The sequence below is a fragment of the Plecotus auritus genome (genome assembly GCF_963455305.1).
Source record: "Plecotus auritus genome assembly, chromosome: 2".
Lineage (NCBI taxonomy): Eukaryota > Metazoa > Chordata > Mammalia > Chiroptera > Vespertilionidae > Plecotus > Plecotus auritus.
Window position 1 is genome coordinate 171,348,343 of NC_137771.1, and position 27,736 is coordinate 171,376,078.

At 46.7% G+C, this 27,736-nt stretch overlaps 1 protein-coding gene across 26 annotated transcripts in view; it reads left to right on the forward strand.

The window, feature by feature from the left end:
• Positions 1-27,736, forward strand: part of KALRN (kalirin RhoGEF kinase) — a gene marked incomplete at both ends in the record, with an annotated part of 667,375 nt that overhangs the window by 458,794 nt on the left and 180,845 nt on the right. For 16 of the 26 annotated variants that reach the window (XM_080657248.1, XM_080657225.1, XM_080657253.1 and 13 more), the window contains one exon: positions 1,741-1,843. In XM_080657248.1, the coding sequence (XP_080513374.1) occupies positions 1,741-1,843 (103 nt within the window). Of the gene's footprint in view, positions 1-1,740; positions 1,844-25,611; positions 27,064-27,736 lie in introns of those variants that run through there. The other 10 variants (XM_080657230.1, XM_080657232.1, XM_080657234.1 and 7 more) reach the window with 1 other exon arrangement.

Genomic DNA, 27,736 nt, shown 5'->3' on the forward strand with positions numbered 1-27,736 from the left:
GGAGTGGGCATCTCTGGAAATGGGGTGACATATCCTGAAAATGCCATCCCCTTTTCCTGTCCTTGTTCTGTGATTAGACCAGGAGAAACCTCAGTACACTCTGCAGAGAATAGCCAGGCAATCTGTGATTTCATTAGCTTGTTTTCTGGATGTGGGGACAGTTTATGGAGGAGCGGGTTGGCCTGGGAAATACTACCCACCCTCCTGGATGGGCTCCCTCCATCCCCCGGAGCTGGCTTCATCTGGAGGGGCCAGCAGGCCTGCAATGGGCCGGCAAGTGGGAAGCAGAAAGCACAGCCAACTCTTAACTCTCCACAACTGGTGGGCGCAGTGGCCGAATATCCACAACAGATGATCTGAAGGTTCTTTATGTTTTATTTTGAAATGCATCCCATAATTTCTTTTTACAGCAGATTTTCCTTCCTATAAATGTGTGGCTTGTGTTATTAAAAATAAGTTGGCTTTTTCCAAGCCCAGAAGGAGTAGTAAAAGAGCAGTCGACTTAGAAATAACTTTTTATGACTAATGGACACCATGTATATACCTGTGCATCACATGTATGCCCACATGCACGCACACGTCCACATAGACTCACCATTGTCATGTTTAGATTCTGTGAGGCAGCTTCAGTATTGGGGGTTTTGCCCACATGGTACCTTTCTCGGACAGCGAGTTCCCTTGTTCCTAATGCTATAACTTCTCTGTAAGCAGCACTGGGGCTGTGACATTCATAAAAGCCTCCATGGGAAGAGCTGTCATTCCCTGTGCTAACCTATCCAACCCCTGGCCCACATCTTCGCCAGTTTTTTTTCTGACACAAACCATTTAGCCTTCATCAGTTCCCAAGCATCTAATCCCCTTGCCCTGGCTGTGGGTTCAATGCAGGATTGGGTCACAGTTCTGAGGCTGGAGAGTCGAGGGAGCATGTGGGATCGTGGTATGGTCCAGGGGACAGGAAGGGGTCCGGGTGCCAGGAGTACACTTGGGAGCCTGTCTTATCAGACACCAAGAGCACAGCTGTCTCGAAAGCTGCTATGGAATCGGTGGCTGTTCTCCTATCTCTGAGAAGATGCCTTGGCCTCCTGTGTTTATAAGAAGTCATCATAAGTAAGCAGGAGATCAACAAGACCCACCAAAACGAAGGCAGTAAACTCCTCCATACCCAGGAGTTGAGGATCCAACATCAGGAACTTCCCAAAGATAATCTCCGTGGAGAAAATATCCCACTCCAGTTTCTGGAGCAGATGAAACACAAGTCAAAACAGTATCTTATCAGTTCTGTTTTCCCTGTAGGCCAGCTAGAAACCACCCCCAGCCATTACAGGATGCAGAAAAGCCATATGAATACCCTGAGTTCTGGGATTGTGGGTGATGGCCCAGTCAGCTGGATAGAAGCCTTGGTCTTAAGTAGGATGTGCCTCTTCCAGTGCCTACTACAGACCCATTCCCCCTAGAAGTGAATAAACAGTTGCCCCCTCTGCATCGTGGCCCAGAGGAGTTTTGGAGAAGGAGTCATGTTGTGTTCAGTTAGCAACAAAGTGATTATGTGTTTACTAAGTACAAGCGGTTATATCACTGGAAATCCCACAGGGCTGCTCCCTGCAGGGGATAACTGTAGACAAATCCCTGCTAGGAAGTACCTGGGCCCTGCTCTGCCAGCGCAGCTGGAAATCCTGTGGCTCTACACCCACAGCGGTTCCCCCCACCCCCACCCCTGTTTTTTTTCTCTTCTTCCTACAGAGATGGAGTGGAGGATGGTGACAGCCAGGGGGATGGGAGCAGCCAGCCAGATACCATCTCCATTGCCTCCAGGACCTCTCAGAACACAGTGGACAGTGACAAGGTAGGACAGTGCCCCCACCTTCCTCCCCTTAAGACTTCTCGTTGGCTGAGCCACCCTGGAGAGTTACCCCCAAAGGAACTTCTCCCCCTGAGGAGCCTGACCTCAGGAGCTGGTGGTCTCTTGGTAGGGCTGCAGGAGGTATGTCACGTGGAGATCTCGTCTGAGGGGACAGAGATCGGGTGGTCAGCCAGACATCTCGTGTTGCAAGAGTTCAGCAGAGGTGGTGAGGGTGAGGAGTGAGGGTCTCTGCATTTCTCTCCTGTGAGGTCCCCCCTGGCTGCTGGGGCTGCTCAGCCTCCTGGGAGGCTGGACTCAGGGAGCTGAGGCTGGCACAGTTTCCAGAGACCTTAGTGGCTGTGACCGGCTCATATCGACAATGATTTGAATGAGCTCACCTCCGAGTTAGACCAAGACCAGTGATTTGGGAAATGGCCACAGAGATGCTGGTTGGTGGGAGCCTCCTGTCTGATGGGACTCCCGGGGGAATGATGCCTTCCTCTGGCCAGATATTGGGGCTCAGTTCCTGAGAGGCGGAGGGCCAGGAAGTGGTGTGTGAAGCAGCATGCAGGGATGTGGTAGTCTTGTGAGAAAGCCTGGTCACTTGCTCTCTTACATTTGGGAGCAAATAAACAAAAGTTAGGAGTTCTCACAGGGAGCGGAAGGAAGAAGTCTGTAGCCAAGACTCAGTGCATTTGCTCAGCCAGGGAAGAAGTCAACGGCCTGAATTTGCAGCAGGGACACGGCGAGGTTTCCTCTGACCCTACTCTCACTCGCTTACCTCGGGGTCAGGAGAGTGTGAGATGACCTTGTGTTGCACGTTAGTGATTTTGTTCGGAAGGCATGGATCTGCAAGACCCTTTGGCCCTAGTTTATCTAGACCTAGTATTTTGGCGTAGTCGGTCCGGCTCAGGCAACAGGCTGTGTCCCTGCTTCATTTTAGTTTTCCAAGTTATGGGTATATATATATATATTTTTAAAGATGATCTGCATTCATTTTTCCTCATTATTTTTCCTACTTGGGGAAAATGACTTTGCCCCCAAACCTCCTAAGATCACGGTGCTAAATCACACTCTAGACTAGTGTTCAAGGACATTCAAGGTGATTCTGACTGGCATCCTGCCTTCAAGTTACTAAGCCATTTTGACTATCAGAGTGGATGGAAAATTGTTTTTTTCCACTTTGTAAAAACATACAAAGAAAACTAGTTCTGTACTTTCCTTTCTCCTCTGGTCTGTTGTTTAGAAATACAACCTAGACTATCCTATGAGTGTACGTGTTGCTGTTTAAGCAGTCAGTGGGTGGTGCGTGCAGCGCAGTGTTTCCCATGTTCAGAAGTAGCCTGTTAGTTTCACGGTGCAGGGAATTCATCCCTTCCCGCCACTGCTGCTGCCTTCCCCCAGCCCTGACCCACACAGACCTTCCATGGAGCTGTGAGCCCTAGGAAGCGTGGGCTCAGCCACCCTTGTCTCAGGCGAGGTAGGTGAGGCTGAAGGAGAACACCTCTGACAGCAGGCGTTTCATTGTTCATGGGGAATCCTGGTGCCCACATGGTATTCTGTACGTCAGGAAACTGAGGCCCAGAAAGACTAAGTGCCTTGCTCAGGAAAATTCTAGTAGTCAGTGGAAAAGCGGAAACTAGAACCCAGATCTCCCTGATTCACTCTCACGTTTCCCCCTCCCTCTACAAGTCGAAGTGTGGAACCCCACGCTATGATTAACTCGGCTCGTGGGTCTTCCTGCACATTTCACCAAATCCCTGGTCACGTGTCGGGAAGAAGCACCCACCCTGTGCCAAGCTCTGTGCTGGATGCTGTAGAGAGATGTTGACTGTTTGTTGAGTGTATAGTTTTATGTGTCCTGTGTGTCTGTGCCAGGCTGTGAAGCCCTGGTGAGGGCATCAGTTACGTCTGTCTGCTTCACTGCTGTACCCCTGGCACACAGCACACCCAGGTGACCAGGGAACACGGAGCGAGTGCACAGAGGGGGCAGTCCCTGATCCCAGGGAGCTCCAGCATTAAGAGGCAGCTTACATACACCCTGGCTGTCTTGGCTCAGTGGATAGAGCATCAGCCCATGGATTGTAGGGTCCCGGGTTTGATTCCGGTAGCTTAAACAGGTGGTCTGAAAGCAGCCAAACATGTAAACATTGTGTTTTTAAATATAAAAGAAGCCTAGCTGTTTCCTTACCTACATGCAGAAAGCTTTAGTCAGCTGGAGAGCCTGGCCTGTAAAGAACATGAACCCCAGAGCTACCCCCTCAAGCCTTGGGAAACCTGGGCAGCAGGTCAGATGATGAGAGAGCCTGTGTTCCATACAAAACCTGGAAAGCCACTTAGAAAGTCACCATTTCAGAATAAAATAGAGGGCCTGTCTGGACCATGCACTATCACTTAGAATGTTCTTACCTTTCTAACACAGAAGAGTGATAACCAGACAGCACGTGCCCCTGACCTGCACTCCCCTTCATCAGAGAAACCACTAGTTGGTATCTTTCAATTTTCCCCTATCTGTATTACCAGAAGCCCAGGAAACTGGTCTCCATTGGTTTCCCAGTGGTCAGGTAAACAGACCCTGAAGAAGAGAAAGAGAACAGAGTGGATTGATTCAGGCGAATGGAGCCATATTTAGCAAGGGCAAAGAGCGTGGCTGTGGAGGGGCGGGGGGGCAGACCCCTCACAGGCATCAGCTCATTTTAGCATTGGGTTTCTAGGAAAGGCCCCATCTTCCTCTTCCAATCCAGTGGAATTAGAGTAGGGGCACTACTGGGCTGGGCAGATGAGGAAAGCTAATCCTTAAAGGGCCCTAGACCTAGTTGAGTGGCACCTTTCTAATCACCCTGCGTGTGCTGTGGGGAGGAAAGGGTTTGGACACACCTGGTTCAGATCCCAGCTCTGGCCCTTAATGTTTGTCATGCTGCATGAGTTATTGCACCTTATTTTCCCGACCTGTACAACAGATGCCCATCTCAAAGAGACAATGGGAAGGTTAAGGAAAATACATTTACTTGGCATCATTAAACATTCAGTGAAGGTTAATTTCCCACTCTTATGGCAGGGGAAACAGAAGTTTAGATACTCTGAATAAGAGTGCCCTATTACTTAGCAGACTGTATGGGTCTTTGAAAGTTGTAGAGTCCTGCCCTCTGGGTTCCTCCTCCATTAACTAATTGTCAGCACGTTATTTTCCAGGTTAGACCTAAAGAGATGTAGCCTTAGTTTGCCTGTCTATGCACAGAATAGCCTTTCTTTGCCAGCCTTTAGAATCCAAAGCTTAGACGTCTGCGCTTAGCATCAGCTCCTGGGTTATTTTATTATGTAATGGCTTATCACCCATTACTGTCGGGTATTCACTTTAACCCTCAAAGTGCACCACCTTTGTCCAGGAAGGCTTTCTATATGTGAAGACAGTTGCCTTTTCGTCTTCTCTCTTCAGGTTGGAGGTTCTCAGTTTCTCCAGCTGCTCCTTGTATTAATACTCTTTCAGACCCTCCCATATCCTAGTTGCCTTCCTCTGACTGCAGTATGGAATGATCTGTATGAAACGGGGCATCCGGAATGGTCTGGGACACTGTGGATGTGATCTAACTAATGTGAACTCAGCTCCTCAGTCCAGGGCTACTCTGCCTGCGCACCCCGAGGGGGTGCACTGAATCTAGGCAGGGTGTGCGCTGTTGCTCCTAACATCTCCACACCAGTGTTCGTGGACTGCCCTTAGTTGGACAGGTGACTTAGGAAGCTGAGTGTCAGACTACTTTATATCTATTGGGTGTCTCTTACTGGATTATCTCCCAGTATTCCAGCATGTTTTAATAGAAATTATTTTGTCCAGTATATCAGCTACATCTCCCAGCATTATTGGATACACATACCGTCTGTGGCTCTATCCAAATTCTTGCTCAAAAGACGAGATTGAGGACAGAAGACCAATCCCCGGGCCCTCCTTGTTTCTCACCCAGGTTTCTGCACTGGGAACCCGCCTTGTCTGACTCTTCCTGCTGGGAAAGGAAACTCCCCACGTTTCTCTGTAGCAGGAGAGCTGGGGTTGCTTACTTAACTTATAAGTCCTCCCTCCTTGAGGAGGAATCAGTCTAATATTCTTAATTTTGCATGAAACGCCAACAAAACCAACATGGATGCCTGAGTTTTGCCATTGCTAACTTCCCCCGAAGTTGCTTTTATTCGGTCCTCACATGGGCCTGTGTAACCGGGTTCTGCCTCACACCTGTCCTACGCAAAAGCGTCATTTCCCTGAAGGCACCCAATGTGCTTATGTTGTTCCACGGTGTCTGAGCCCCTTCCTGTTCTGCCCAGGAACATGCTCACGCTACTCTGGGATTTCACTGCAAACAGTCTTCTGCCTATAGGTTTATTATTAAGTGATGGGGCTTTGCAACCACATGTCAAGGAAATACAGAATTCTAGAATTCTAGGCAAGCAAAGCTGAGTAACGAGGTGGTAGTGAAGAAGTATCGTGTTGTTTAACATGCTGGATGTCTGCCGAAGGATCTCCCGCTGATGCTGTTGAAGCGGTTGTCTGCACCGTGATGGTCCCCAATAAATGCTTATGGAATTGCGCGTTACAAACATATCCTAGTAGGGACACTCTCCATCCAAAAATCACTATGAATTTCTAGACGTGTCCAGGCTGGCTGAAGGCAGGGAAATTGGTGCGATTCTCTGCAGAGATTGTGAGAGAAAGAGCGCTGCTGGAACAGGACTCTGGTTTGAATGAGGAGTTTCAATCACAAGCTAATGTGATCTGAGATGCAGGATGGGCTGATGATGGCAGTGAGCTGAGGCGGGTGTGGGAGTGCCTGGAGAACCTGGAGATTTCAAGATCTAACTCAGTGATCTTTTTAAAACTCTGGACTGTCACATTAATGCAGTGGGTCATGACCAAAATTTTGTTTTACTAATCAGGAGGGAAAGCTCTGTTTAGAGACGGTGAGGGTTCAACTGAGGGGAAAGTCAGTGATGCCTACAGTGTTACTCACCGCAGGCACATGATGCGTTTAACTAGGGGCGAGGCAGCCTGGCTGCTGGACCTCCTGGGCATGGACTTCTGTAGAGCCTCACCTGGCTCCCCAGAACCTGGTAATCCTGCCACCTGCCCTCTGGGAGCACGTAGCACGTGCAGGGCTGTGGTCAGACAGGGGCTAGCCCCTGCACTGGCGCATTGCTGAGGGCCCTGCCCTGCGCTGGCCTGTTCCAGCTCTTGATTCATGTGTTGAGGTCCTGCTTATTTATAGCAGGTGCAGCTCTCAATGCTGGGAGTACAGCAATGAGCAAAACAAGACCAAGCCACCCTCTAGGTTCCTTTCATGTCGGGAGGGAAGATACACTACCAGTAAAAGAAAGGATGGACCCCTGGTCTTCCGCTAATAGCATCAGAGGTAAAAGGGGACTCAGTTTTCTTCTAAGAAAAAGTGGGCTGATGCTGCAATTGGAAGAACTTGAGTTTGATGTGAGAAATTATTTTCCCTTTAGGAATTAGTGCTGGTAGGAGAACAGATGACTCAGGGAGAAGTGAATCTCTATTTAAATAGGCTTATAAATTGGGGAGGAAACACCCCCTGAGGACAGGGCTGGGGATAGGATAAGATAGGGGTGCATGGTGCTTGGGAGAGTGCGGGAGGGGAGGAAGGAGAGCATCCTGGGTCCTGCTGCTTAGAAGCAGAATCTGAGACCCAGATTCCTGTGCATGTAATTTAAGGGGGAGATGCTCTCAGGCCAAGGAGCAGGGAAACGGGGTCCAGTGGAGGAGAGAAGGCAAATGTGCTCGTGGTTTCAGCAGGAGTCTGGCTCAGGGTGACCCCTCCCGGCGCTCTGGCATGATTGCACCCACAGTTTGCTCCACCCTGAGGCAGGGGGGCCAGGTTTTGTGTCAGCTTGAGCTGTTCGTAGCCACCATGCACCAGAGCTGGGGCCTGGGTGCCCTGTGGGGAAGGGCATCGGGTGGGATGCAAGGCGTCTGCATAGGAAGGAAAGGGGAACGTGGTAGGAAGGGGATGGGTTTTGAGGTCAGGCCTGGATTCAGTCCCTGATTGTTTACCTTGAGTAGGTCATGTCATCATTTGGTGCCTCAGCCTCCTCACTGTACTGTGAGGGCAGTGACCCCCACTTCCCAGGATTCTGACGGACTAGCCAAGATCCCCTATGAGCAAGGGTCTGAAGCAGAGGAGACCGGAGGCAGTCTCTGTCCAGGTGACTGCAGGGCCTTCCCATGCAGGAAAATGGACAGCGTGCTCACTGTTGTTTTCAGGCCCACAGATCACTGGGCTTTGCCACTGACGAGAAAACCACACATCTTTCATTAGCTCAGCAGTGTGGGGCTAATAAAAATCCTCAGTTCACACTATGTAATTTTCACCCGACAAATTCTTACAACCCATCAAGATGGGCCACTGTTGTTGTGACATTGTGTTACACTTAGCTGGAGTGACCCCCCCACTAGCGATCCAGCCCATTCAATGCACTGCATTAAAAACTGTAGGAAGTGTGAGGGTCGGTCAGAGGCACTCAGCTCTTGTTCCTCAGCCCTTTGTCTCAGTGGAGCCATACACTCTCTACAGGGAGACATACATGCTGCCTCCCGTCTCATAACAAAACATTTTCTAACTCTCAAATAAATACCTGAAAAGAGTATATAATTGTACTTCCTGTTACCCAGGCTTGGACTTTATAAGCTCGTGTAATCTTGAGTCTCAGTCACACCCCAGCGTGCGGTGGGCCGGAATTCTGTATGAATCTTGGATGGAGGCATTCTGATTTTTCTCACTGATTTCTGATTCTAGTAGCCACACCAAAGTAGGGAAAAAATGCCATCTTCGCTTTAAAGTTTTAAGCCCAAATTGTGATTCTTTTTTTCAGTTTTCTGAACAATCCAAGGTCAGGACCAGGTTTGAAAATAGCTTTTTGTTCCTAGTGTGGTGCCTTTGTCCCTTTGATCCGTGGCGGCAGTGGCTGGAGGAGGGGAGATGGCGGCAGTGGGCAGGAGAGAACACGGGATGCCTGGCCGTTGGGACGCCAGAGGCTCCCTCCCTGTGGTGGCTCCATCACCTCCCAGAAGCACAGCCTCCTTCTCTCCTGAGTGACACAGCACAGTAAAATGTCTGGCTTTTCAGAACAAAATGACAAAGTGCAAGGAGTTGAGGTTACAGGTTTTCCTGTCAATGAAAGTTTGCCCAAATGACTGGCTTCTAAAAGCTGCACACCACCAAAGGGTGTGAAACATGGGGCACACTCTCCCAGGACCGCATTCCTTTACTTCATGTTTTGATTTATACTCAGTAGCTTGAATCCCTCCCTCAGCAGACCCACCTTTAAAGTTGCCAGTCATCTGAAGAAGCAATTGAGTTTCATAAAAGTAGCCAGTGAGCAGTTCGCTGCACAGGCAAAGGGGGGACACCTCAGCGAGCTCCCGGGATGCTCAGAGCACTGTGTGCATTTGTGCACAATCTCTGTTCCCGGTGCAGCTTTGCACCAGCGTCTGTGACAGGAACAGGGAAACCGCGGAATGTGACTCCCAGTAGTGAGATCCGTGTGTGAGAGCTGCCGGTGGCCAGAGGCCAGAGTCCGCTCGGGCGAGTTTGGGACGTGGAAACATAGAAGCTTTGGGAAGGAAAGGGCCTGAAAGATGGATCATCCAGCCCTCTGCCTTCGCCCTGGTGAAAAGAAACCAAGGGCCTGGCTCAGAGTCCCAAAGCCAGTTACTGGACCTAAGACTCACACCCCAGTCAGTGTCCCGCCTGTTAATTGGATTAAGAACATAGTACTTTTGAGGTAACCCTGAAGGTTCAGCTTATTGAACCTTGTAGCAAAAAGCGAATATGGTTTTGACCCCTTTTCCAACTGCCTCCGTACCACTCTGTCCCGGCCCGCTGAATCACAGTGACCCAAAGTAAATGGCAAAGTGGCTCTTAAAGCCCAGTGCAGGGTCTCCAGGTGGCATAGGGGAAAGATCATTTCCCAAGTATGAATGCCTATCACAGACTCTTCCATACCAAGTCCTGTGACCCATGTAATGGGCTTGGTGGGGGTGTGATTCTGCCCCAGACAGACTTCAAGGCAAATTCCTTGTTGGGCTCTGAGCGCTTGGCAGGGAGCAGGGACGTGTGGCAGGGCTGCTCCTGCCTCTGAGCTGCCTGGAGCCAAGAGTCCCAGCACCCGCTCAGCCCGCCACCGCCCAGCGCAGATTTTCCTTCTGTTTTTTAAAATCTTGGTGGAAGGAGAAAACAAATCTCAGGGAGAAGCAAGATGTCAAAGTGGATTAGCTGGCGACAGCCCAAGGCAAACAAGGCCCAAGTGAGTAGGACAGGTTGGTCCAGATGCGTTCAGCAGGGAGAAGGGGCTTAAGAAGGGGAGGCGGCAGGAACAGAGCAGGGAGGGCAGAGCGAGGCCCCGAGGCTGCGGCAGAGAAGCAGCAGCTCCCAGGCCAAGCGTTTGCTGGAGGATTCTGCACAGACCTCTTGGCGCATTATTTGCCCGTTTTCCTTCGGTGTTGGTTAAGGAGAAGGAGCTCTTTTAGTGCAGGGCAGAATGCCTGAATCCTCCATTAGAGCGGATGGTGGGGGAACAGGCTGTGGGAGATAGTGTGCTTAAACGGCTGTGCTCCCTGATGACTAGAAGTGATACCAGGAGGCTGGTAAACATGAATGGGTTTGAAAATGAACTCTTAGAAACTTCTAAGAGTTGCTAGAAGTGAATGTCTGCAAACAAAGCAGTGGGACTGGAAATGGGGGAGGGGAAGGTGACCTTGAGGTGCTGGTTCTGCTTTAGACGGAACCGCCTTTACCCTCTGTGCCATGCCGTGAACATGGCGTGCGTTGTCTGTGGCCGTCACGGGGGATTCTTGGGGAAAGCCTGTTGGAGAGACAAGTGTGTCATGCTGCCCTGCCCCTGGACCTTGAGCTTGGATTGAAAACGCTCGCCCAGCTTTCACCTGCCTGGCAGCTTGGTGTCACCTACTCACTGCTGATGCCACTGCCCACTGCCTGCCGTGACCAGGAGCACAGGAGACGGATGACGGGGATGGGTGGGTCTGAGAGTTTCTGTCATTGGGGGGAGACGATGGGGTCCTAGTGCCAGAAAGCAGGGGCTCGTCAAGAGAAGCAAGTGGAATGTCCTCTATGGTGGCCTTCCATTGGCAGTGACACTGAGGACGTGACTTCAGTGCAGGGCTTCTCCCGGAGCCAGTGAATAGCGATGCCCTCAAGGGTGCCCTGATAGCTCTTCCTGTGGTGAGAGAACGGATGGCAGGTGAAGGCTGTGCAGACCGGGCCCACTGCAGGGCCCGCTGCCTCCGTCCGCCACGGCCAGCCCTGAGCAGCCGCCGCGCCCTTCTCCCCCGGGTTCCCGTGGCCGGCCCTGGTTGTGCGGGGCAGTCACGTTCTTGTATCCAAGCTGTAGTCAGTTTTCACCTCCTCGTCTCTTCGGGTTTAAAGTTAACTCTTCCAAGTTCAAGGTGTGCATGTAGTATCATTCTTTAATGCTCTGGTTTATTCTGTTGGAAATTGCTCATTGCTGAGAGATAGGACGTTGACTAGGAGTTCAGGAGCGCTCTTTCTCTCATCTGCATGGCCCTGATGCTGGCTCTGGAATGCTGGGCGAAGGCGCCTACATGCATTGCTCTCTCCCCTGCACCAGCTGCAAGAGCTGATGCTCCTCTCTGCACTTCATGATGTACTAAAGAGAAAAGGAACAGGCTCTGTGTTTTACTGTGTCTGTTTGGTGTCCTCTCAGCTGCAGGGGTGGGGGCGTTGAAAACGTTTTACTTATGCCCAGCCAGTGTGGCTCAGTGGTTGAGCATCAACCCATGAACCAGGAGGTCATGGTTAGATTCCCGGTCAGGGCACAACACATGCCCGGGTTGCGGGCTTAATCCCCAGTAGGGGCCGTGCAGGAGGCAGCCAATCAGTGATTCTCTCATCACTGATGTTTCTGTCTCTCTCTCTCCCTCTCCCGTCCTCTCTCTGAGATCAATTTTTTTAAAAAAGTTTGACTTCCTGTTTGCTGTTTCTCACTTATACATGGACAACAGATGACTTAGTGAGCACTAGAGGGTATTAAAATTTTATTTCATTTTTTTTCCTTGGGGTCTTGATGTGTGCTTTTTATCACATTAATTCATCAATCATTTAGCGAGTTCCTACCATGTGACAGGCACTGTTCTAGACACAGAGGGGATGGCAGTGAACACAGCAGACAAAGTAACTCGGTGCCTGCCTAGACCTTTCTCTGTTGTGCTGATGTCAATCCAAACATGCTCAGTTTTAACGCATTTGAAAAGTAATATAACTTGCTTCATTTTATTTTCATCTTTACCTCCTCATATGCTTCTGTGATGGACAACATTACAGCTTTTATGTAAGAAGAACTCAGCAGTTCTTTTTAAAAGATAATTTGGGAACTCTCAAAGGTAGCCCCCATGTTCTTAATTCCCTGGTTCAGGACCATTTCAAACCAGGATGCTAGGTTCCGCCCCTGTTGTCGTTCTGCTGTAGTTCCAGTTAGCAGATTCCTGATTCAGGAAGGTGACTTTCACGCTAGGTAGACAAAGAAAAAGATCAGGAAGGAATCACATAATGCCAAATGTTATTAAATTTCTTCTCTCTCATAAAACAGGAATGTCAGAACAATTTAAAAATCGTTCTTAGAAAAAACACAAGTAAATTGTTCTAATTTTTTTAAAGGATATGAGAGGGCAAGGAGCGGGTAGTAGTTTGGCTAAAGGAAAGTGCTTCAAATTGTGGAGTCTGAAATCTGTAATGCAGACTCTATCTTACCTCCCCAACCCACGTCATCTCAAATCTCCCAAAACAAGAATGGTCACAATTTGTATGCCTTTATACACATGACTATTGAGAACGTGTATTACATTCATGAAAAAATTCTCAAAAAATCCCAAAAGAAAAAGATTTTTAGCGTATGTTCTCTAACGTTTAAATTTAAGGGAGTATTTCTGACAGGGCATATAAAGTCCAAACCACTAAGTTGGTTGTGTTATCTAGGGGGCAAACAAGTAGGCACTACCATTAACACATGACCAAGCCGAAAATCTGTTAATGGAGAAGAATAAAGTTAGTCAGAGGCAGAATAGAAAATTATGTCAAATATATCAGTACAATGAGTTCATTCTTTTATCCAATGGAATTTTATTGAGTGTCCGCTGATGACGAGGCACCATGGAGATTCAGGACATATAAGAACAATCTCTGTCCTCGTGCCATTGTCCTCCGACTTGTCACCCAAAGTGTCTCATATGTGATTCCAAGTAGAGTGATTATCTGCATGTTGTAGGTGTTTATGAAAGAGACAGTTATACGCAGTACTGCCTTTATGCCAGTGGCTATGCTGGGCATCCAAGAAATTACAAAGATGAATGTGTCAGATGAGATACATACTTACCACACAAACAGAAGTATACCCACATTGAACACAAATTTAGCCAGGGGACCAGGGAAGACTATTACACCAGAGTAAAGTTTGAACTTGGTCTTAAAGTTCATCTTCCTTTCTATTTCTCATCCTTTGTATCAGTTTTGATCCCAAAATAAGTATTATAATCACAGACAATATGTAAAAGAGCAGTACTGTTGACACATCTGTATCAAAAGCAGTGTTTCATTTTGATGTAGAATTACACTTTTCTTTAGCTCTGATGGGAACTATTCAAAAATTCCCTTAGAATCTTTACCAAAATCTTCTTTTACTTCCTCACAATCATCTAATATTTAAACAAGTAGTAGCATACAATAAGTACTGTTTTACACTGTTCCCGTGTAACAAATCTGGGGAATTTCATAATGGGATATATAGCTCTCTCTCTCTCTCTCCCTCCCTCCCTCCCTCTCTCTCTCTTTCTCTCTCTCTCCACCCTTTTTGATGGCTACATAATATTCCATTACTTATGGTACCATAATTTATTTTACTGGTCCTCTATTGATGGGTATATGGGATGTTTCCAGTCTGCTACCATTACAAACAAGGCTATAATCCTTGTACAGGTATAGTGTCTCACACTTGGGAATTGTGAGTATATTAATAGGATAACTTCCTAGAAGTAGAATCAGTGCATCAAGGGAATATGCATGTTAAATTTTAATAGACATTGTCAAATCATCCTCTCCATGTTGGAGCAATTTATACTCCCTCCAGCGGTATGAGTGCCCGTTTCCTACAGCCTTGCAATCTAGTGTATCATTAACATTTTTTATCTTTTCCAATCTGATATTCAGATTCTTTAAAAATAATCTTTATTTGTTATTGCTCTTTTATGTTCTGTTTAACTGGTAATATTATAACTATATTATCTTATATTATTTTTATTGAAATGTACAATATTTAATCTATACTATTACCTACTGAGAGTTATGGGCTCATCTGGTTAACTGTTATTTATACTCTTATTTTTATGAATAAAATGCATTCCTGATGATAAACATCTTTAATGTAATGGTTTACATTAAAGCTTAAAATGTTTAATGTAAAATATACATATTGAAAATGCATAAAAACTACTGAACAGGTGCATGGATAATTATAAAGTGGACATACATGTAATAACCATGCAGGTGATGAAAGCCAGACATTGCCCGCTTTCCAGAAGCTTCTGTGTGCCCCTCCCTGTCACAACCCGGCCCTTCTCCCCTAGATGCAACTATTCTCCTGACGTTCATAATAATAACATCCTTACTTTTCTTTATAATCTTACCTCCTATGTATGTGTTCCTAAACAACATAGTTTCACTGTTGCTGTTTTTAAATTTCATATGACTAGAATCATACTGTATGTTTTATTTCTGTCTCTCAACACTTATTTTTATGGACTTTATCCATGCTTATGTGTAGAGCTGTTCATTCGTTTTCATTTCTGTATAGTATTCCATTGTATGAGTATGCCACAGCTGACTTGTCCATTCTGTACCTGGGATGTTTGGGGCTACTGTGAACAGTGCTGCTATGAATATTTTTGTATATAAAACATATATATATATATATATATATATATATATATATATATATATACACACACACACACATACACACACACACACACATACACACACACACACACACACACACATATATATTTGTGCTCTTGTACTTGAGTGTACAGCTAGGAGTGAAACTGCTAGGTGAAAACAATTTCTAGGTGGTAGGGTATGTTTATATATATCTTCACCTTTATGGATGATGCAAGCTGTTTTTTTTAATGCTGGTACCAAATTTACACTCCTCCCAGTACATGTGAAGCTTTCCGTGGCTTTATACCCTTGCTTCTACTTGAAATTGTCGGACATCAACATTCTTGCAGGTCTGATGGGTATGTAGTAATACCTGGTTATGGTTTGCATTTGCATTTCCCGAATTGCTAATGAGGTTGGGCACTTTTTCATGTCCTATTGGGCCTCAGGATTTTCTCCTTTATGATGTCCCTGTTCAAGCCTTTGCCCCTGTTTCTACCAAGTTGTCTGTGTTTTTTTCTTTGCGATTTCAGGGGTTTTTCATATATTCTAGACTTTAGTCCTTTGTTGGTTATATATGTGGTAAATGACTGCGAGTACAAACTAGTGGCCTCTTTGGAATGTATCTGTCTGTTGTATTTTATACATTACGTGACAGGTAATACAGCCAAAGCGATGAAATGTGCTGGGAAAAAAAGATGAGGAATACATTGGATTTGGAACTGGGCTCTCTGACAAACAGATCCCAGGCCTAGGAAGACAGGGCTTGACTCCACAGACTGATACTGCACTCCCTCCGCATTGATGGAGCGCCTCCCCTCCAGGCACTGTCCTATTACACAGGACCTATAGAAGGAGCCTCCTAACTGGTCCAGACAGTCCCTCTTACCTCCCTCTCATCTCTCTCCACTCTGCAGCCGATGTGATCTTTGTGAAATGCAAGCTTTCCCATCACTCTATGGTGTCAAGCCTTCAGTAGCACCCCTTTGCTCTTATGATGAATATCCAAATCCTCAACAAGACATATAAGGGCCGCACGATCTTGGCCTTGGCCCAATCTTCCAGCCTCACTGAGGCCACTCTTCCTTTTGCTTCCTGCCTGGCAACCTCCCTGGCCTTGCTCAGGTCCCTTCCCAGCCCAGGGCCTTGGCAAAGAGACTGTTTCCTCAACCCGGAAATTCTTTCTCCCCCCCATGCCACAGTCCACCCCTTTGCCTTCTCTTCTCCTGATCTCAGCCTGTCCTGTCACTCTCCTCCCTAAGTCATATCTCTCACAACACTACCTAGGACCATCTGTGTAAGCATTCGCATGGTTATGTGACTGCCTTCTGCACCAGACTCTAGGTCTGTGAGGGCAGAGAGATATCTGTTTTATATCCCCCACTGCATCACCGAATCTAAGTACTGATCCAAAGGAGGCACTTGGGAAATATTGGTTAAATGAATAAATGAGGAACAAATAAACACAGCGCATTATGGGTAATAGAGAGATCTGGAAATTGAGACTCAGTATAAATAAGAAAATCAAGCTCCTTGTTTGATAAGTTCAGGGGAGTTTGAGCATTGCACTTTACTAAGTGGGCAGAACTTGTCCAGGCAGCATTTGTGTTGGGTCAGGGAAGGGAGAAAGGAGAATATAGGACAGTTTGGACCCTGCAGAGTAGATACGCCTGGTTGAAGTTCAGAGTTTGTGAGGTGAGCTGTGGGAAATAAAACTGGGATGATTGGTTGTGTCAGATCATGGCAGGCCCTGGACATTGCTTAAAGGAATTTAGACTTTACTGACTAGCATCCAAGAAACACTGGAGTGTGTTTGTTAAAGCATGGTGGTTATGGAATTACTTTTATCTTCATCTGGATGAATCACTGTTCTTTTATTCTCTCATTCTTTCTCTAGACTCAGGATGAGTCTAAGGTTAACCTAACCACAATACCCTGAGTCTCATCCTTTCTATCCGCCTCCAGTATATCAGTTCAATGCCTCCTTTCTCCTGTTGTCAAACAACTCCTTTTCCTCTGCCATCTGACACATCTGTTACTTCCTGCTCCCAGCGAGATCTGCAATTGAGCTTCTACCCCTGACTCTTCTTCCTCCAGATCCACACCGACCTTCAACAATATGTTGCTCTAATTCCATGACAAAATGCTAAGAGTATATCCTGGAAGGGGCTTCACTCCTGGTGGCAGTTCCATATTTACTCATTCGCTCCCACATGTGTGGAGCACCTGTTTGCCCGGTGCTGTTCCAGGACGGAGAAGCAGCAGTGAGACAGAGCAGACCAGTTCCTACCCTTAAAAACGCTGAGTTCTACTGAGCAACCAGGAAACCAACAAGCAAATATAAGGCCAGCTGGCGACACCAGGAGCACGTTACTGCTGGTGCAGTTATTGTAATTGGTTGCCTGTATGTTTCCAATTTGACGTTCTGCTTTTCCTCAGTCTCAGCATCAGAAAATTACTTCCCTTTTCTCTCAAACCAGTAACATGGTTTGACTTCCTTTTTGAGGGGCAGAACAACATTTTGTTCCCAGATACACAGGCTTTATCTGTGGATTCCTTTTCGGCTTATTCCAGGGTAGCCAGTCTGTTGGAGTCCTGAGAATGACTCTCTCAGAATTCCTGCCCCCACCCCTACCCCCGACCCAGGCAGCAGGCGTCAATTACCCTTTGTTTAAATCCTACCTAGCCTCCTATATGCCCCGCTCTGCTTTCTGGGATTTCCCCCTGCTTTTTATCTTTTCTACTAACACCAGATTCATCTTCCTAACACATTTCTTTCAACATCTCACTTGTCTGTTACAAGCCTTCAATAGCACATTTCCTTAGGATAAAGCACAGGCCCATTTCCACAGTGATACGGGTTTCCCTCCTACCCATGATCCTTTAGAGACCCCTATCTGTTATACACTCTGTAATGCACCTACCTTAGATTAAATCCTAAGAAACTGCCAAATTTATGCATCAAAAATGGTCGAATATTGGAGATTTATGTTTCCAGCTAATTGCACTTATCCACATCCTTGGCTGCCTGTATGTCTTTCTCCCATGTTACACTGTGAGCCCCCTGAGGATCATGTCTTGGTCTGACGATGCTTATGTCTTCACTGTCTGAGTCAGCATCTGGCACATAGCAGCTGCGGGGGATCCAAGGCCCCCACCCACGTCACACTTTGCTCCCGCCGCTTCCATCTGCTGAAATGCCCTCTCACTTTGCCGAATCACATCAGGCCCACCCTCCATGATGCCTGACTCCCATCTCCTTCATTGAAATGTTCACTATTTCCCCACATCAACCTCCTACCACCACCTCTGAGCTACCAATATCCCCCGTCCCCCAAAATCAAATACATTTGACCCATGAACAACAAGCGGGTTGGGGTGCTGACCCCTTGCACACAAAAAGCAATCCATGTATAACTTTAACTCCCCCAAAACTTAACTACTAATAGCCTACTATTGACTGGAAGCCTTACCAATAACATAAACTGTCTATTAACATACATTTTGTGTGTTATATACTGTATTCTTACACTAAAGTATGTCAGAGAACAGAAATGTTAGTAAGAAGCTCATAAGGAAGAGGAAAATACATTTACAGCACTTACGTATTTATTTTTTAAAATTTGTGTGTAAGTGGTCCTACATAATGTTGTTCAAGAGTCAACTGTATTGTTTTTTTAACGCCCAGGGCATACGTTATATATTTTACTTTGTATTTGCCACGTTGCTTAGCATAAGATGACTCCTAACCATGAGCTTGAAGATCTGTGTTTCTAGCCCTTACCTTTCCCCCTGGAATCAGCACCACATTTCCAGCTGCCAATGGCATTACTGCACTTGGGTGGCTCCCTGCACTCTGCTCAGCAGAACTGAGACTGAACTCTCATCTGCCACCTCCCAGAGCTGCTCCTTTTTTGAACCCTCACCCACAGCTCTGCCTTTGAGCCATCTTGGTTTTCCTTCCTTCCCGATCCTTTTCCTGAAGTGGATCCAGTGGATCTCGCCGTGACTGCACGTTCCTCGGCCTGGCTTTAGATTTGCATACACTAATAAAGTCTGTTCCCGGGCGCTTCGAGAGGAGAAGCGTACCTCCCAAACCACGTAACATGCTGTAACCCCAGGGCCTCCGACACACAGGCCCTGCCCCAGGTCTGCCCCTCTCTGGGTCCTTCGCTGTCTGCAAACCTGTCCTCTAACTTGAGTTTTCTGGTCCTTATGTGCAGTTATATTCACTAAAATAGAATGACACTTCAAATTATAATCGCCTTTGTCTACCCACCATACTGCATCACTCTGTCCCCAAATTATTTCTTGTCCTGAGAGCTACGTTTCTTATGTTGTTGGACATGTCTTTGCTATTAGTATGACTTCTGGGGCCCCTTCCCGCAGCACTTGGTGAGACAGCATCTCCTTCCAGTTTGCTAGTGTCCATGGCTTAGCTTTTGTCTCAGCAACTGAATCCCAAGATCCATGAAGACAAGGCTTGTGTGTGATACCTTGTGTTGTCTGCAGAGCGCTGAGGTAGAGTTAGGCATTCACAGAAAGTGCTCAGGAAATTATTGTTTGAATGATACATGTTGTGTGTATAACTTCTGTCTGTGTATATTTATGAATTTGCATGTGTCTCTAGATGTATTTCCCATCCATGCTCTAAGAAGTAGTCACCCACGTGGTCTGGGAGGCAGGGATAGTTTGGATAGCTTCCCTGACCATCAGGCCCATGACATAATAAACCAGCGAGTCATGTGCTCCAAAGGCTCACGGCTGTGACTAGCATAGGCTTGGGAAAGGGTCTTCCTTTTCCCTCTAATATTAAAGACTAATTTTTCTATTAAACATAAATGAGAAATGTGTATGTGTGTGTGTGTGCATGTGCGCTTATATATGTATACACAGGGAGGGGCAAAAGTAGGTTTACAGTTATTCTTACGGAAAACAATACAATAATAAGTAATAATGGAAGAATAAACTCTGTATTTTGTGTACTCACAACTGTAAACCTACTTTTGCCCCACCCTCTACACATGTATATGTATATACATATGTGAATGCATATATGTATATACGAAGGAAATAAACCAAAATATAAATAGTGGTTATTTCTGAATGGTGGCTTTTTCCAAATTCTCTCAGGTAAGAAAATTATTTTTATTAAAAAAAAATAGATGCTATTTTTAAAGAATAAGAAGGGACACAATTATTAGATTGTTGCTGAGGTCTATCCTATGTGTAGTCCAAGGACATGGGATAAGCAGGTGCCTAGGAGGGAACAGGGTGACCAGCTTCTCCATATCTCAAAAAGAGACAGTGTGACCAGAGGGTGATTGGGACCGACGTGCAGGCTGGGCCACGGCTGTGAGCTGCAGAACTGGCAACTTTGTTTGTGAAGATCAGGAGCCTTGGTCAGTGAAAGGAGCAAGAAGGCAAGTTTGGTGGGTGATAAGGAGATGAGGAAAGCTTGAAACATACTTTCAAGTTCATGGTAAGATTTCATGAAGACAGGTGCACTGGGGGAGAGAGAAAGCAGACCTGTTTCCAGTTTGGTTGTAATGCCTTGTGGTTCCAAAGGGAGGGGGTTCCAGGGTGACTCAGTGTGGGGGCACGAGAACCCGGGAGAGGAGGCACAGAGAGCCTTCACTAAGGAAAGGGGTGGGCCCTGCATGGGCAGCAAGGTTTTCAATAGGAGCTGCATCATCACGTTAGGTCGAGACCCATCCCTCCCCCATCTCCACATCCTCCTCACCCCCTCCCCCAGCCTAAGGGCAGAGGGAGTGTTTCTGGTAAGAACTCTTGATAAAAAGGCAGTGTTTAAACTTTCTGATAAAAAGGCAGTGTTTAACCTTTCTGAGCTTGAAACAGAACAATTATACATGAAGCAAGTATTTTCAAGGATGTTTCTCCCACACTGTCTAGGTTCATAGTTCCCTCGGAGGGAGGGTTCCCTGAGCAGAGGGAGAAATGGAAAGAGGAAAAACAGGGATATTGATTCTTCCTCTTTCTCGGGGTGCTGTGCTGGAATGGGGAGCACCCAGCCTGTCATTCGGAAGGGAGCACCTCAGAGATAACTGCACCCTCGAGGCCTCCCTGCTCCTCACTGAGCTGCCCAGCCAGGAACCTCCTCAAAAGTCAGGATGAGGAGCCCTGGGCTCGGTGCGAGCAGCAAACACGCATCTAGAAGCCAAAAGGAGGCACCTTGGGCAGAGTAGGCAGCATGAAAGAGCAAACAAAATCACAAAATTAACCTTTGGACAAAAGCTAAAATGAAAGGACAGCGCACGGGTTTCATGTCTTCTCCATATGCACAATTCCGTATTTTTCCTATTCGGTGGCTCAGTCTTTGATGCTGATGGCTGCATCCAGGAAAATTTCCAGTCTGGGCTCTAGTTTGAAATTCGCGGTGGAAGAACACCACCAGCACATAAGTCCCCATCAAGTGCCCTCCCACCACCCATCTACTGGGAGACGCAGACCTTTCCCTCAGAGTCCCTGCAGCCCCAGGCAGGCCGAGGAAAGCACAAAGGCTGCCTGCAGGGAAATGGCCCAGCATCACCCACTGACAATAACAGCTGCCTCCGGCCTTTCCTACCAAACTCCTCATCTGGCCTGGCATTTCATGCACAGTCTCTCACTGATCCTCACAACAGCTCATCGAGGTAAGTATCATTATCCTCTTCTTGCAGAAACGTCGCTCGGAGAGGTTTAATAACTTGCCCAGGGTCACACAGCCAGAAAGTGGCAGCACTGCGATTAGAACCCAGGTCTTTCCTTGGCATCCACCATGCACACTGCCTTCCGCTGGCCAAGTCCACTAAAGACAACAATGACATGATTCAGTCAGAAACACACAAGGTGACATTTTGGCCCACCTGTTGTCAGTCCTGTCATTTCCCCCTTCCTGATCCACTGAATGCAACATGCCTGAATTAAAATACTGAGAACATCCTTTGTTCCACGTGTTGTTGCATGTAGCAGTCTCTCACTGCCTTCTGTGCCTAGCACAAGCCAGGAGTGTAGAGGAGGCCGTTTACTATGTCTCAGCCACGGGAGTCGTCATTCAGGCATATCCCTGCCTCAGTGGTTCCCTAATCCACCAGACAGAAATATCCAGAACATACAGTCAACTGAAGATGCACTTAAAACATATTGCAAAATAGTTGCCTTACACTCATTGTGGAACAAGAAAAAGTATAAATCTATAATATAATAAATATGTTCCCCATTGGTGGCTATTTTTATTTCACTGATGTCTCTTGTGCACCCAGGGATGGCAGACATCTCTCTATAGCTCAGAAAACTCCTATTATGAGTGTCTAGTATTAGAATGGGACCTACAGTACCTATACTAATAAAAGGGTAATATGCTAATTAGACTGGGAGACCTTCCAGACGTTCTTCTGGACAAAGCTACAGTGGCGGGGCCGAGGTAGAGGCAGTTAGGGGCCAAGAGGGGAGGGCAGTTGTGGGTGATCAGGCCAGGATGGGATGGCAATTGTGGGTGATCAGGCCAGCAGGGGGGAGGGCGGGTCAGTTGGGGGTGAGCAGGCCGGTGGGGGGGGGGGCAGTGGGGGCAAGCTGGCCAGCAGGCAGAGTGTTAGGGGCAATCAGGCAGGCAGGCAGGTGAGCGGTTAGGAGCCAGCAGTCCTGGATTGCGAGAGGGATGTCTGATTGCCAGTTTAGGCCCGATCTCTGTAGGATCGGGCCTAAACCAGCAGTCGGACATCCCTCAAGGGGTCCCAGATTGGAGAGGGTACAAGCCAGGCTGAAGGACACCACCACCCCCCATGCACGAATTTTGTGCACCGGGTCACTAATATTAAATAAATATGTAAAGCAGTTAATGAAGAGGTCTGTGCCTGAATAGTGGGAGATGGGAAATCTCAACACAGGCTCCTCCTCTCAAAAAAAAAGAATGCTGGGAAAGCTGGTTAATCAAAGCCACTGTTCTGTCAAAGTGGGTCTCACTGATTCTTGCTCTTCGTGGAAAATGCCAAAGCCAAGGGCTGTTGGGTAGTGTGTGCTGGCAGATGTGAAAATGAAGTGGAAATGCTGCAAAGCTTCGGTTTCCCAGTGACGGAATGGTTGGGACACAGATAAGGCCTCTGTTCTTAGGATTCCAAATCAGGGAAATTAGAATGACTGGGAAATACTTCAAAAAGCTAATCCCAAGCCCTACCTTGGCCTACTGAATCAGAATGCCAAAGATAGAGGGTGATTGGATATGGATGATATGTGTGAATTCCAAGCTGAGTTATTTTCTTTTTCTTTTTTTTAAAATATATTTTATTGATTTTTTACAGAGAGGAAGGGAGAAGGATAGAGAGTTAGAAACATTGATGAGAGAGAAACATCAATCAACTGCCTCCTGCACACCTCCTACTGGGGATGTGCCTGCAACCAAGGTACATGCCCTTGATGGGAATTAAACCTGGGACCTTTCAGTCCTCAGGCCGATGCTCTATCCACTGAGCCAAACCGGTTAGGGCCTGAGTTATTTTCTAAATAATAGAAATCATTAGTGTTTAAAAATAATTAATGACTTTTTTTTTATACTTCCACTTAAACTTTCCTCACTAGTCCTTTCCTCAGGCCAGATTTTGTGCACATATATATATATATACACACACTATATATCAATGAGATTGTGAATGACTGTCATTTACCTATGCATTGGTGCGAGTTGCTCTTTCAGGGTACCAGCTGGGCTGTGTAAAATAATGGCTCCCCATGTAAAAGTGTCTATATTTTCTCAGGGTTTTAGAGAACAAGTGTTCAGTTTGCCTACCTGCACTTATTTCTTACGTGTCTCATGTATCAAACCATCATCAGACAGATTTGCAGGTGCACAGAGACATCACAACTTGAGGTTTAAGAGGGATACACTTTTTTATGCAAAATCTAATGAATATATATAATAAAGTGACCCAAACCACTTGTAGCCAGGTCTTCAAGGATAAGGTGGATCCTCAAAATATGCAAAGGGTGCTTCCCAAGACGTTTGGAATCCACAAGCATACACCATACATATCTCATCCAGCAGATGGAGTATCCTTTACAAGAGGCAGCATGGCACTGTGGGTAAGGATAGCTTTGGATCGAGCCAATCTCGATACCCACCTAACCGCACCCCCCCCCACTTCCAGTTGTATGATCCTGGGCAGGACCTCTCATGCTTCAGTCTGCAAAATGGGGGTAATGGTATTACCCACCCCTTCAGCGGTGCTACAAATTATGTGAAACGATGCACGCCAAACACACGGCACTTTGCCTGACACATGCTAAGCCCTCAACAAGCATTAGTGTTTGTTGTTACTTTGGCTTACTGTTAATTGTAAGAATAATAAAAATAATGACATAAATTAGATATTAATAAAATATTTTTAAAAACTGTTCTCCCTTTCAGAATTTTAACAACTATATAAAGAATGTCAAACTCAGTATTTCTAAAACTATTGAATTCTGCCACTAAAATAAATTCTACAGATTTTATAACACATCTATACACTAAACTGGAAATGACGGTGGATTACAATTTGGGGGACTAGCTAATCTGGACAGCTGATGCCACCCCCCACCTAATCCCAGGGAGTGTGATATGATGTGAATTTGACGGACCCCTGTTCCCTGGTTACTGAGCTTGGCGGCCACCACTACCTTCACTAAGAGTTACAAATGCATGTACACTCCTGGCTTTCCTCAGAATCTCATCTCCATTCTAATTCCTCAGTACCCCCTGTCTTCCCCACAACTCAGGGTGACCACCATTTGAACCCGATGCTGAAGTGTTTTCTCTCCCTTAATGAGCAGTTTTTGCTGGAGTTCTTACTAACTGCTGCTCTCATTTCTATAAGGCAAGTATGAGGAGCCTTTGACATCACAAGCTGAGCCACAGTCAAATGTGAGATCAAGCTCTTTAATGTATCTTGACCTTTTCTTTTGGCTAGTAGCCATTGCTGTTTCGAATATGTCACTCCCCCAATCCCACTAGAAGTTGACTTTATTGGAGGGACCACTGTTCTTAGAGGAACAAAGATTCGTTACTTCAGATGGCCCAATAAAGATGGTGTAACCAGCCTGGACCGTGGAAGCTGGGTTTGCATCATGGCCCAGGTGCGCTCACTCTCTCACTCAAGCACCCATTCCCTCAGCTGGCCTCGCAGCCTGCCCAACCAACCTCATGCCTTGGAAAAGTTACAGATTGTCACCTGTCACAGACCCATGACTGCTAAAGATCTACTACATAAATGGGTACACTGTTCTAAGTTTCTTTCCCCCAAGTGAATGTCATAGCAAGACTTGGTAGGGCATAGGAACCCTAAAAGGGTTGAAACAAGAAAACAAAGCAAAAAGGCATAATAAACACTAATTATCATTGCCACTAGGACTTCATATTTAATTCATCTCTATGTATATTATTCCTGGCTCTATTGCTTATGGGTCTGGGACACTGGGAAGCCAGGGCAGGATTGTCCCACAGGGGACTAATGTGAGGAACAGTGTGTGGATTTGAACCCTAGTAAAGCTGGCAAAAGTGGCCACTCAGCGATCTTCATCTGTGTCCTGGGCCTGGCTGGTCTCGTCTGAATGGTCAGCCCAAGGAACGCCCTCCCAAGCACTGCTTACTCCATCACCTCTTCTAAAAACCATTGTGTATTTGCCACATTGCACTCTGTGCACTGGGTCGCTAGAAGTACAGTAGGTTGCACTGATGATTCAGCTCTGGTTTCTGTAAAGGGCTACGTGATCTCATGCAAATTTTTGGAAAGTCATATGCAAATCACAGAGCCCCGGCCCTTTTCTTAACAGGATGGCAACCTGGCTCCTCGGTGGCACCTGGGACCTGGAGATCCTTTCTCCACTTACGTTTAGCGCGCAGCCTGGGACTTGTCCCTGCAGCTCTCCGGGTTGCCGTGCCGCCGTTGAGACCTCCCACCTGGACTCCCATCACCCACCTCTCTTGAGACTGCTCTGGCAGGGCTGGTGTGGGCTGCAGCCTCTGCCCAGAGGGCAACATGTTCCAAGCAAAATCTACCCACCTGGGCCATGGGCTCACCCCTCAGGGCTCCCTGCTTCTCTACTGGGTGCAATTTGAGGTTGCCAAGCTTCTCTCCAAAGTCTAAAATGGTGGGACAATAGGGAACTGTGAGAGGCCTCATCACCCAAGGTACTTCCCCCAGCTCCCAGTCTGAACCCCAGGGACCCCAGGCCCTCGCTGCCCTAGAGGTCTATGGTGTCAATGGACAAGGTCGATAGAGGGAGGTACTTGTCTCTGGAATTTTTCTCCAGCTTGACTGTGTCTATTGTCAGTAGCCCCCAATCTGGAAAATGCCATCTTTCTAATCTAGCCTGCCTCCCCCACATCATGAGAAAGAACGGGGAGGAAGAGGGAGGGTTTATGATAGAGAAGAAGAGGGTTCACTCTAGTTGTCCCCAAACATCGGCAAACATCCCCCAGCAAATGTTCTATCTGCTTCAGCCTACCCAGATTTTGTCAAGATTTTCTCATTTCTTCCTAACCTCACTCACTCCCAGGGTCTCTGGTTCAGAGACCACCCTCCCAACCTCCCGCTATGTCCAGATCACCCTGTCAGGGGGTGGGTGGGAAGTAAGAGAAGAAATAAATGAAACACTCTGGTGACATGCTGATCATTGTGGAGACTGGAGGATGGGTACGTGGGCGTTCATTATGCCATTCTCTCCACTTTTGTATATGTTTGCAATTTTTCATAATAAAAAGTTAAAGAATAAAAAAAAAAGTCCTTCAGCTTCTGAGACTTAAGAGAGAGCCCCAACCCCTAACAGTTTCCTGAAAACCCCACATTAAGGCAAGAGGCAAAGATGATTCCATTGCACATATATACATATTCATTTTCTAATTTTTTTAAGGCCCATTGCTTTATTTTCAATAGACTAAACCTCATTTCTAAGAGGGCCCAAAATTGGGCTTCTTTTCCCCAGCTGGGCTATGGGGGAGGGCTGGGTAAAGGGTTCCTTAAAATCCTGAAAGTTTACACTTCCATGTATCTCACAGTTGCATGTGAGGATGGGGTCTGTTCAGTGTTCTGAACTCTGGGAAACGCTCTCAGTGCAGGTCATGCTCTGGAATTGCACCTGGCTCAGGAAAGGACTGTCTTTGTACTTGAATTTAAATCCAATGGAGAACCTTAACACAGGCATTTGCATGACTGAGAATTGCTGCTGTCTTTTTTCCGTATGTCACTTTCTTGAATGTGTTCTAATAAAATGATTCTAAAGCAGGCTGTTGATATACAGTGATTTATAAATACGTTCTGTTGAGTGCTGAGGCCCTTAATTTTTTTTTTTTTACCAAGAATCCACCCTGTCCCACTTTCTGGAAAGATCTATCCAGCTGGGGACAGGTGCCCTGAGCATGCATCTGGCAGTATGGCGGCACCACTACAGTTACCATCACTCATAAGAATTATGTCAACCACCACAACGTTGCCTTCTAGTTGCCTAGCAGCAGAACTTATTCTCCAAAATGGAGAGGGTCATATGTAGTAGATGAGTGTGGTGGGGAGTGTAGTCGATGAGTGTGGTGGAGGAGGCAGGGCAGGAACAGGCCTGTGAATCAGTGGACCAGGGAGCAGGGGAGGGGCGGGTGGAAGGAGAGACAAAGGCAGCAGATGAGGGAGAGGCAGAGTTCAGACTCCATCTGTCCGGTGATAAATCTCAGCACATTCAATGGTAATCAATTGTTAAATTTCATTTATAAAATTGCACCATGGCAAGTGACAAACCTCAAAATCTCATTAAGCAAACTGGAAGCAGAAGGAGAAAATAAGTATTTCCAAAGGTAGATATTTTGAGAAACACTATCCCAATCTTCATTCCCCTTCAGCCAAACAGGTTAGGCCAGTGGTTGGCAAACTGCAGCTCACGAGCCACATGGGGCTCGCGAGCCGCCATT